General features: G+C 40.2%; 1 protein-coding gene across 1 annotated transcript in view; it reads right to left on the bottom strand.

Moving 5' to 3' along the window:
* The window catches only part of LOC124722947 (spectrin beta chain, non-erythrocytic 2), a 315,201-nt gene that overhangs the window by 54,711 nt on the left and 247,880 nt on the right, over positions 1–12,610 (bottom strand). Inside the window, exons 52-58 of the mRNA XM_047248111.1 lie at positions 11,703–12,077; positions 11,362–11,544; positions 10,870–11,060; positions 10,437–10,605; positions 4,889–5,008; positions 4,563–4,745; positions 367–489 (exon numbers count right to left, since the gene is read on the bottom strand). Of these exons, the coding sequence (XP_047104067.1) occupies positions 367–489; positions 4,563–4,745; positions 4,889–5,008; positions 10,437–10,605; positions 10,870–11,060; positions 11,362–11,544; positions 11,703–12,077 (1,344 nt within the window). The remainder of the gene's footprint in view (positions 1–366; positions 490–4,562; positions 4,746–4,888; positions 5,009–10,436; positions 10,606–10,869; positions 11,061–11,361; positions 11,545–11,702; positions 12,078–12,610) is intronic.

Below are 12,610 nucleotides of genomic sequence, written 5' to 3' on the forward strand. Positions count from 1 at the left end.
CCACTTAATAGTTAATGTCTGTGTGTGTCTTTTAGAGATGTTTTACTGTAAGAAAGATTTATCATTACCCTATGACTTTAGAAAACAACAAAATCTAATTGAGAAGTTAGACTACATGATTGGACACAGATTAATAACCGGCTGTGGCTGTTTACTTAATGATTTTGCAATAACATGTGTTGGTATCTTTCATTACATGACAGCGCATTTGTTAACAGGTAATCAGAAGCATAGTGTCTTCCATCAAAGGAGTATGTTGATCCCTTACAATGTATGTCACCTGAAACTGTGTCAGATGTCTCACGGGCAAAGATTCACAAGCGCCAAAGTAAGGCAGCACATTCTTTTCTAGCTTGTGGAACTTACATCAGTGATACGTTGAACCTCTCTCCTCTTACGAGCCTCCAGCCGTTCTCTTTCAATGCGTTCCCTCTCAGCCATGCGAGCAGCTTGTTCTTTCTCTTGTTGCTTTTGGAATTCTTCTTCCAGCTGTAAAGGAAATTATTAGTTGAATCACATGGACAGAAATATCAGCAGCATGAAATGATAAAGAAATATACTGGCAAATAAATAAATAAATAAATTTTTTACTTGTTACATTGTCGCTAATGCTGAATGTTTCAGTGTACTATGAACCATAGGGCATATCACACAAGTTAGAGACATTTACATTTCAACAATTGGAACACAATATAACACTCTTTTGGATAACTCTTTTTTGTTAACAACCAAAAATATGAGTCTCTATAATTTTGTGAAACAATATTTAACATCAAACAGACTCTGCAAGCTGCATGTATATAGCTGAGCTTCTTAGTATATGAGACAACACCTGTTGGGTGGACAGAGTGCACATGTATGTTCTGGCTGTGATGGCTACATGAAAGCAGCTAAGAAAATTGACCTCCTCCATGGGGTTAACTGATCTCATACGTGCTGGCAGGAGGGGTAAATATAAAAAGTTATTTGCTCTATGGGGAAATATGGGGTGATATGGAACACAGTAATACTGTTAGGAGCTGATAACATAGATATCTTTATTTGCATATGCATCAGAATATACAGTTTCACTACCAGAAGATATAAAACACAGATCTTGTGTTGGACCGAAATTTGTCTCTCCTTTGGGAGTGTGCACTACATGATCATCCATAACAGGTAAATAATGGTTAATGAACAATGATTTGAACCTGGATTCATGTTTTTTCAGGCAGTTTTCTTTCAATAGACTGTCTGTGAAATTTGTGTGCTCGCCACTGGGAGAGATTCTCCCATAGGGAATGTGGAAATAGTACCCCTGGAATGGAAGAGAAGAAATGAGTATGTAATGGTGAAATATCTGTGATAAGGAAGGTCTGAGTTAGAATTAAAGAGATCTACACCTACATTCTGCAAACCACAATGAGGTCCATGGCAGATGGTATGTCCCACTGTTCCAGTTATTAGGGTTTCTTCCCATTTCATTCACATATGTAGCATGTGAACAATGATTGACTGAATGCCTCTGTGTGTGCAGTAATTATTCTAATCTCATCCTCATGATACCTATGTGAGCAATATGTAGGAAATTGTAGTATATCCCTAGAATGATCATTTAAAGCCAGTTCTTCAAGCTTTGTTAATATACTTTCTCATGATAGTTTACATCTATCTTCAAGAGTCTGCCAGTTCAGTTTCTTCAGTATCTCTATGACACACTCCCATGGAGCAAACACACCTGTAACCATTTGTGATGCCCTTCTCTGTATACGTTCAACATCTTGTTAGTTCTATTTGATATGGGTCCGATACACTTGACAATATTCTAGAATCAGTTGCACAAGTGGTTAGTAAGCAATCCCCTTTGCAGACTGATTGCACCTCCCCAGTAGTCTACCAATAAACCAGTCTACCACCTGCTTTAATCACAGTGAGTCCATGTGATCATTCCATTTCATATCCCTACAAAGTGTTACACCCAGGTATTTGTATGAGTTGGCCAATTCCAACAGCCACTCATTGACATTATAGTCACAGGAAACTACATTTCTTGGTTTTCTGGAATGCACAGTTTTACATTTCTGCAGATTCCCAATCTTTGCACCACTTTGAAATCTTATCAAGATCTCACTGAATATTTATGCAGCTGGTTTCAGATAGTACTTCATTATAGATAACTGCATTATTTGCAAAGGCCTGATGTTACTATTATTACTATTAATATTGTCCGCAAGGTCATTAATATACAACACACTTCACTAGGGCATACCTGAAGTTAGTTTTACATCTGACGATGACTCCCCTTAAAAGACAACATACTGTGTCCTCCCTACCAGAAGGTCCTCAACCCAATCACAAGTTTCGCTTGATAGCCCACATAACTAAACTTTTGACAATAGGCGTAGGTGTGGTACTGAGTCAAATGCTTTTTGGAAATCAAGAAATAGTGCATCTACCTGACTGCCTTGACCCAAAGCCTTCAGTACGTCATATGAGAAAAGTGCGAGTTCAGTTTCACATGATCAATGTTTTCAGAATCCATGCTAGTTGGCATTGAAAAGGTCATTCTGTTCAAGATACTTCACTGTATTTGAGCTCAGTATATGTTCTTAGATTCTATAACAAATCGATATCAAGGATGGTGGACAGTAATTTTGTGGATCACTTCTACTACCCTTCTTGTAGACTGATGTGACCTATGCTTTTTTCCAAGAACTTTTTTGCTCAAGTGATCTATGATCGACTATGGTTAGAAGTGGCACTAACTCAGTGGCAAATTCAGTATAGAATTGACAGGGATTCCATCGGCCCCTGGAGCTTTGTTCAATTTCAATGACTTCAGCTGTTACTTAGTACCATTGACACAAATACTTACCTCATTCACCTTTTCAGTGGTATGAGGGTTAAACTGGGTCATTTCTCCTGGGGTTTCCTTTGCAAAGGAACACTTGAAGATGGATTTAAGCATTTCAAGATTTTGCTTTGCTACCATCAACTTCAGTTCCTATCTCATTTGCTAGGGACCTGACACTAAAGTTGGTGCTACTAACTGCCTTTACATATGACCAAAATTTCTTTGGCTTTTGTGAAATATCATTTGACAATATTCTGTTATGGTAGTCACTGAAGGCATCATGCACTCCTCTCTTGACAGCCAAACACGTTTCATTCAGCATCTCTCTATCTATAGCCCTACACTTTGTTTTACACCTGTTGTGCAGTAATCTCTGTTTCCTTAGAAGTTTTTTCACAGTGACTGTATACAATGGAGGTTCCCTCCCATTATGAACTGCCCTACGGGGTACATATCAAACCAGTGCATTGTTAACTTTGTTTTCAACTTAAGCCACAGTTCCTCTACATGCACCTGCCCTGTGCTGAAAGTTTCAAGTTCCTCACGGAGAAACAACACTACTGATTTTTTTTATCTCTGTTCTAGATAGTTTTCAGAGAAGGCATTTAGTAATGTTTAATAGGACACCCTACCATGCATGCTGAGACAGCCTAATAGTTAAGAAAATAGCTCAAGACAAGCACGAAATACATGTCCGAGTGCCAGTAAGCCACACACCACTATTTATAGTGTCACTTTCAATGGGAGAATGGCTGAAAGATATGTAGTTTAGTCTTTTTTTGTGAGTTGTGATTTAGTTTTCAAGATGCACTGTTGATAATTTGAAACAACTGATCTGATAAACTTACAGCCATTGCTCACTCAGTGAAACAGCCCACTATCCTATGACTGTACAATTACGTACTTAACTGGTCTATGGGACAATCACTTTAATTAATCAATCAATTTACCGTATGTAATAGGAAACTTTAACATGATTTCTTGCAAAAATGCTTATTAGATAACAAACTTTTTCTACAATTTGTCTTCTGCACTCAAGTCATCAACAAATCAACTGATACACTGTGCAAATGTGTATCAACATTGTACCCACTCGGTAACAAAGAACTGTGACAGTACTTCATTATGAAATATCCAGGGTGAGTAACTGAAGCACGTTTGGCACATAATTATGGAGACACACAGAGATGTGTTTCAGGTCTACCAATCATGTTGTAAGTAACACAGATGGAAACTGATGGTACTTTATGACTCAGCAGATGGAAACTGATGGTACTTTATGACTCAGCAGATTTTTTTTTATTTTGAGTGTAGGGGCTTGAGTTGGTCAAGTGGCAAGACTTACAGACTTGTACTAACTTTGTACTAACAAGTGACAAGATCAAGCACATAAAATTTACAGGATGTCAATGTTGTGGCAAAAACAAACTTGAAAATGATGGTGGTGGATATAACCCTTGGGATAACTGAAATACAGCTCTAGATATTGCTGTTTCCTTCACAAAAGTGAGATGAGAAGATAGCAAGTTTTGAAAGTGACAAAACTTACTTTTTTGCCACATGTCTCACAACAATCCACTGGTGATAATTACAGCAGTTACCAGTCCCTGCCCTGAGCTAAGACTAAAAAAGGAAAACTTTCATGCATCAGCCACGTCAAAATTGAAACTAATGTCTGATGTGACATAAATGCAGTTTTCTCAACTTGGAGCTTGACCAGATCACTCACCAGTGTTCTGCGATGCAGTGCATTGAATTTGTCTTCTTGAGCTTCAATTGTCTTCTCAAAATCATCGTGTTTTCGAATTAGATCTTCTACTTGAGCAATAGTATCACCAAGCTTCCCATCAAGCAAAATTGGTTCACGCGATACTATCCATGATTCCAGTTGATCAGCTTCTCTTTTGAATTGCTAATTGAATGGTGAAAAAGTAACTGATTAAATACTTGCATTATTAGAATTAATAGTTTTTATGAAGCAACTGGGATACTTTCACAAATATTTATGACATGACGAGATTTTGAAAGTTTAAATTTATAGTCTGAAGTACTTACCTGCGTATCAAGATTAAGTTTGTAAAGATTGTGTCGCTCCCTCCAGGTTTCATGCAATAACCTTTCTCGCTGTTTCAGGACATTTATTTTTTCTTCAATTTCATTGGCCAAGAAATGTCCCTGAAAAAGTTTCCAACAGTTTAATGAAGTACAAAAGAATCAGTGATTACTTATAGCCAAAAGAGGTAGTTTCTTCGCACCTCCACATATAACAGTGTAGTCAGTTTGTGTCCAAACATAGGAAAACTGCAAGGCTAGCAAGCGTAGTAAGAAGAATGGATCAGGACAACAGCAGATGCTGTAGAGATGATTGGAGTGGCACACAAATGAAGGAAACTTGGTAAAAATTCAGAGGCTACAGAAATGGCATAATGAACTTGAACATCTGTGATGCCAGATACAAAAAGTAGGAGAATGATGTAGATAGGTGGTGCCTACATGGCTAAGCAATTACCTTATTCTTAAAATTATATCAAACAGGTACATTCATCTCATCTCCCTTTTCTACGCATGCAACACACATCAGGAGTCTTAGCCGAACTTAAGAAAGGTTACTATACCAACAGCAGGCACAATAACCTTGGACAACTCCAACAATGGAGCTTCTGTTGATGTTTTGTATCTTTATAGTACCCTCGTTTCAGCATTTTTTGGGCACCAAATTGGGTTAGTATTATTAGACCATTTTGCATAAATGTGCGAGGCCTCATGCTGAAGTGTCATCATCAACAGCATAACATCCATGATAAGGAGGCCAACAGATTACTATTTGTATGTGGACAATTGCAGCAGATGATGCAATTGATGTTAAAGAGATTAGAGGATTGGCTGGGACATACTGTGTTCATAGTGATAAAATTCTTCTGTGTATTATACCGCGTCATTGCTAGAAACTAACAACAATAATAAACTAAAACCAACATTTCAGCTGAATTGCAACGGCCTTCATCAGGGCACAACCGGTTTTGCATGGGGATAGGTGCTGCTTTTTATTACAGACTATCGATGTCTGCGTCACTGTTGTAAAACTTTTAATTGGCCCTTGTAAAATCACAGATTAAGGGTCGACCTGCGACAGCAATCGCACAACTTGCGTATGGGCTACTAGACGCCGCCACGAGCGCTAAGAGTGCATCGCGATCGCAGGCGCGCGTGTTGCGTACGAGCTGCGAGGTGCCACCACGAGCGCAACAGTATATAAGTGCTGACGGAGTTCAGCCAGCTCTCATTTTGTTGGCATCTCATTTTTGCCTACTCTCTTATGTGCTTAGCTCTTATTCATTTATGGCTCATGTTATTGTGCTCTCTTTCAGCCATTCTGATTGTTTTCATTTACTCCCAATTGAGAAGTTCTCATTTTGGCATTTCACTTTTGCATATTTCTCATTTTGCTAATAATATGCTCCTTAGCTTTTTCCAGTTGAATTGATTAACATAGTCTCATGTACTGTTTGTTCATTTCAGCCAGTTCATATTTTGATGTTCTTTAAATACTGTAATAAATATCGGAAGCATTTCTTCCCTTAAACTTGTGTAAAGTATTCTTGATGTAGGATTTGTTCTGTGACACAGGTGTAAGGTTTTGAATATAAATTATATACGAAACTGTGCTTTAAAAGGAATTTATTTTGTCAGTTTTTACTACATCAGATGACAATTTTGTGATACGAGGGAGAAATTTGAGGGGCGAACCCATGGAAATAGTCTTAAGTGATCCTCTTTAAAAATAAAAATGTGTGTGACACTGAAAGACGTGACACTGTAGGCACTGAAAATTTATATATATAAAATTATACGTCACACCCTCTAATATGATTGGCTAGACATGACGTAAGGGAAGATGGAAGGAAAGAGGCTATTTGTGGATGTCCGCCAATCAGCATTCGGCTTCTGGTCGGCAAGTTTTCCTCCTGGTGTGCGCGGAAGTGGACTGACAGTTGCTCTACAGCTGTTTGTGCAGATACATCCATGTCCCGTGTAGCTTCTGCCCCACGACCGATCGCAGCCCGTTGGGCTGGGATGACCGGCAGCCAGGATGCCGGGAGTTTGTGGCCATCTTCTCTGTTGATGTTGTCAGGCTGCTTAATAATTTCGATCGCCTCCCGTATTTTGCATTCTCGCATCCACGATTCTTTCACCAGTACTCAGGCTCCCTGGAACCTGATAGGTTGTCCACAGTCACGGTGGTGTTCCGCTATCGCCGATTTGTTATGCTGTTGTAATCGTACATAGCGTTCGTGTTCTGCTACTTATAAGCTGACAGGTCTCCCTGTTTCTCCTATGTAGGCAGCTCCGTACTCACACCGTAGTTCATAAACACCTGCGGTGTTAAGATTGTTGACTACATCCTAGGTGGAACCTATCATTTCATGACTCCTGTGACTGCTTCGAAAAATCAGTTTGAAACCTCATTGGCAGAGGACATTGCCTAGCCGTTCACTGACGCCTTTTACATATGGTAAGTGTACCAGTGGAAGCTTCTCTTCTTTGCCTTCTTCACGTGTTCTGCTCCCTTTGGTTTTAGCGACCTTTCTTATGATGATGTCATCATAGCCGTTGCCCACAATATGTGGATGACACATGTGTTGTAACTCCTTTAATTCTTCTTTGATGTTATTTTCATCACTTATCCGGTAGGCTCGGGCAGTTAACATATGCAGGACAGAATACTTTTGAGCTGGGTGGTGGTAGCTCTCCGCGTGCAGGTACCAATTTGTGTGCATTGGTTTTCAGTACACTTTGTGTCCCAGTTTACCTACGGCAGCTCTGTTTACTTCCACATCCAGAAATGGCAAGGTATCATTGTTTTCAGCTCATGTGTGAACTTTATATTTTTGTGCAGGCTATTTAAGTGCTGGAAGAAGTTTCCAAATTCCGCTTCACCGTGGGGCCAGATAACGAATGTGTCGTCCACATATTGTAGCCAACAACTGGAACGTAATGGAGCAGAAGCTAGGGCCGTTTGCTCAAAGGCTTCCATGAAGATGTCCACAGCTACAGGGGAGAGCGGGGTACCCATTGACACTCCATCTAACTGTTCATAATATTTTCCCCGTCAGGTGAAATACACAGATGACAGGCATAAGTGCACCAGATTGCAGATATCTGGTGGGATACGATCCTGTAAAATGCGCATAGTCTCTTCAATAGGTACATTAGTGAAGAGAGACTTGATGTCAAAACTGACTGTAACGTCTGAGGACATTATTCGCTATTCCCTAATCAGTTGTATGAAGTGTTGGGGGTTGGTTGGGGAAGGAGACCAGACAGCGTGGTCATCGGTCTCATCGGATTAGGGAAGGAAGTCGGCCGTGCCCTTTCAGAGGAACCATCCCGGCATTTGCCTGGAATGATTTAGGGAAATCACGGAAAACCTAAATCAGGATGGCCGGACGCGGGATTGAACAGTCGTCCTCCCGAATGCGAGTCCAGTGTCTAACCACTGCGCCACCTCGCTCGGTGTATGATGTGTGAAGAGTCTTTCATGTAGGAGTCTGTTTGTCCCACAAGACAGTGTAACTTAGGTGCCAGATGTTTCGCAACGTAATACGTAGGTGAATCTATTCTGTTCACTATGGGCCTCAGCGGATAACCCTCCTCATGGAGCTTAGGTACTCCGTAGATTCCAGGAGGAACAGGCACCTTGGTGATTAGTCTCTTGGCTGTGTCAGGATCAATTCTCGAGTCTTTACGAGGGCCTTTGTATTTCTGCCTATCCTCGCCGTCGGGTCACTCCTTAGTACTCTGTAAATGGGATCGCTTAGCAGTTCGTCCATCTTCTTCTCATATTCAGAAGTGTCCATCAGGACCGTAGTGTTTCCTTTGTCCGCATGTAGGACTACAATATCCTTGTTACTCCTGAGCTCCTTCATGGCCAGTCTTTCTTCACATGTGATATTAGCTCTGGGTGGTTTTTCTGTTTGTAAAATCTTACAGTTTCCTGCCTTATCTTTTCTGCTTCGACATGTGGTACTTGGTGGAGTGACGCCTCCACAGATTGAATGATCTCTTCTGTGGGAATCTTTGTGGGCGTAACTGTGAAGTTTAATCCTTTGGACAGAACTGACGTCGCTGCCTCACTGATGGTCTGTGTCGATATGTTAACCACAGTACGAGCTGTATCCAGACTTGTTTCCTGTTAGCTCCTCAAATTTCTTTTTCTGTCGACTGCTAACCAGGTCCTCCTCCATGCAGGCCTGTGTGGGTTATTCGGTTGATGTTATCCCAGTCCTTCGTTGATAACGTAGTTGACAGCCATAAATACATGCTGTACAGTTACCTGTTGTTGTAGTCTATGAAGCTCCAGAGGTGTTGTATTCTCTCCCTTAATAATGCAATGGCTGGCCCGATAGTAAATGGTTCTTGCTCTTCTCATATCGATTTGTGGTCGTACCCTGATGAATTTCGGAATGACATGAAGATCTTGGCCCTTTTAAGGAACGCCAAATCATTCAGTAGTTTCACCTTCTTCTTCCACAGCAGCTCCAGTTTTCATATGTGTTGGTAGATTTCCTACCCGTACAGGTCACTGATATGAGAACGTAGGCTTCCGCGGCTGGTGTCATAGTGATTAAAATTCTTCTGGGTATTACGCCACGTCATTGCTAAAAACTAACAACAATAATAATAAACTAAAACCGAGACGTTTTGGCCGAATTGCAATGGCCTTCCTCAGGGCACGACTGGTTTAGCATGGGGATAGGTGCTTCTATTTATCACATACTATCGATGTCTGACTAGCCAACCATATTAGAGGGCCAATTAAAAGTTTTACACCAGTGACGTCTTCACAATATCCTTTCTTTCAGGAGTGCTAGTTCTGCAAGGTTTGCAGGAGAGCTTCTGTAAAGTTTGGAATGTAGGGGACAAGGTACTGGCGAAAGTAAAGCTGTGAGGACGGGGTGTGAGTCGTGCTTGGGTAGCTCAGTTGGTAGAGCACTTGCCCGTGAAAGGCGAAGGTCCCGAGTTCGAGTCTCAATCTGGCACACAGTTTTAATCTGCCAGGAAGTTTCAACAGACACCTTACTTGATCCAGTGGCCATGCAAATACATTGCCAACAATTTTAATGATGTTAGCCACATTTGGGCACTGAAATGAATCAATGGTAGCAGGTGGTTCGAGTCCTGGTCTGGCACAAATTTTCACTTGTTACCATTGATTTATCTCACCACCTAAAAGCAGTAAACATTAAAAAAACCATTGACAATGTATTAAATTTTTGCTGCTTCTAAAATCATTGGGAATGAACAATTATGTTTCCCAGGCTGGCTATACAAATCATGTTTTTCGAATTATTCGGTCTTATTATAATTGATGTCTGCACTATATTAGCAAAATTGACAATTCCAATAACAAGATCAGTATGTTGAATATCACTAGACAAATCCAACAGATACAAACACACAGTAGTTGTGCCCTTGAGAGTCTTGAGTTTCTTAGGACACACACACACACACACACACACACACACACACACACACACACACACACACACACACACACGGTAGGGGGATGGAGAGTGGGGGGAGAGAGAGACAGCTGCTTTACCTTCCTTATCAGATCATCCCCTTTATTGTAGAAATTTGTGAAAGAATCAGTTCGTGCAAGTATTTCTTGATTGTACTCCTCATGCCTGTTAATGAGAGCTTCAGCACCTGCAACATCTTGAGCCAGTTCTGGAGCTGTAAGCTTAGCAATCATCTCATTAATCCATGCCCTAAAAACAAAATTAAATGCATTAACAGTGTGTTATACTCTTTTATAATTTTTAATAAAATTATTAAGTTTGTTACCTAGGATATCATGAAGTATTACACTAAACTAATCTTAAAATTTATAATATTATACAATCAAAAATTGAATGAACGCTTCTGTATATACCACTGAATGTTGCCTAAAACTGCCCTGAGTATAGTAAAGCTTCCCCTATACTCAGTACTATGTAAATCTAAATATTATAGAAAATCTCAAATATACTTACATTAGATCTCGATATTCATCAAAGTAAGCCTGAAGTTCTGCTGCCTGGTGCAATTTGTCCTTCCTCTGAGCAGCCTTTTCCAGCAAGTCATTCCATGCCTCTAAGGTATCTTCATGTTTCACTTCAATGTGATCCCTGGCATCAGGGAACAAATCTGCAAGTCTGCTAGCTTCCTCGCCCACCATTTCAACCTAGAAATATTAGCACAAATATGGCATACCTCAGATAGAAATAATAATAATTATCAGCAGCAGGTACTAATGATAGGCATATTGATGGACAGAAAGAAGGAGAGAGTAATGAGGAAGGGACAAAAGAGGAAGAAGGGGGGGGGGGGGGGCAAAAAGATTAAAGAATTAATGGCTAGATTGAAGATGTGAGAGAGAGAACAGAGAATGGCTGAGAGAGGAGTAAGGAAGGGAAGTAAAGAAGAGAGAGAGAGAGAGAGAGAGAGAGAGAGAGACAGACAGACAGAGATATATATATATATACCTGCTCTTTCACAGCTGCCAAATCCGTCTCAAATCCCTGATGCTTGCGAACCAGAACCTGGATGGTTTCAAGATCTTGCCCATAGCTTTCTGTTGATAAATTTGCTTCCTTTTCTTGGATCCATGCAATAGTTTCATCAGCAGTACGATCAAAAACATGTACCTGCTTTGCTCCAGCTAAGGCCTAAGAAAATAAAATTAATTTTCCATTATTTTAACATAAACACCAGTACTAATAATGAACATGAGATACTGCTGTTAATTTGTCATGCAATTTTTAAAGTGACCACATTTACTGTAGTTGTCTTATTAATTTAAAGATAATTAAATAATAGCAATAACCTCCTGACGTGCATGGGCCAGCTCCTTTAAGTCTTCCCACTGCTGCTGGGTGTCATCAAGTTTAACACGGATACGTTCTGCCTCTGCATTTTCCTCAGCGATAAGAGCTCTGCCAGTATCTAAGCAGGAAATAACACGATTTTCACTGGCAGCTAATCCAGAAAGGAAGGATTCAAAAGTCTGAATAAGTAGTTCAACGTGTTCCACATCACGACCATAATCCTCAGATGCAGCCAGAACTGTCTGGTCACCAATCCATTCTGAAACCTCATCAGCTTCACGAAGAAATCTGAAAAACTTCTGCGACTCTTGTAATCGCATCATACGCTGCTCACATAATTGTTGGAGCTCTTTGAACTGTGCTTCAATCTCGGCCTGTATAAACAAGAGGAAGAAGAAGAAGAAGAAGAAGAAGAAGAAAATTATTAGGGTACTCTGGTTCGGCTTTGCAGATCACACACATATATTCAGTTATACTCCAAAACATTGCACAAGCAAGAGTTTCATTTGTGTCTAATTTTTATTTTTATAACATATGTAAGTAAATGTGCACATAGGGCATCATAATACAATTTCTATTGTTCTGTATCTACATTTATTGGATCTTTACCTTCCTGATGGGTGCTTTTAGTCTCTGTAGTGGGTATTCACACAGTAAACATTGTGGAAAATGTGAAATCCACAACAAAATGGCCCAAATGAATCCAAACCAGCAGCATCCTGTTTTGTCTGACCAGAAAGGTTAGCATTACATCAAGTTGGGTTACTGAAGAGTTGTCCACACGTATACACAGAGGTAAGTGCCAGAATGCTTTGCAAGTATCGAAGGATGCAATATCTTAATGTGAGGGAATTCCAGTTGTAGAGAATTACTGATGTCCAGGGCATACTGTTACTTTTCAGTTCAC

Source organism: Schistocerca piceifrons, chromosome X (assembly GCF_021461385.2).
Source record: "Schistocerca piceifrons isolate TAMUIC-IGC-003096 chromosome X, iqSchPice1.1, whole genome shotgun sequence".
NCBI classification, from domain to species: domain Eukaryota; kingdom Metazoa; phylum Arthropoda; class Insecta; order Orthoptera; family Acrididae; genus Schistocerca; species Schistocerca piceifrons.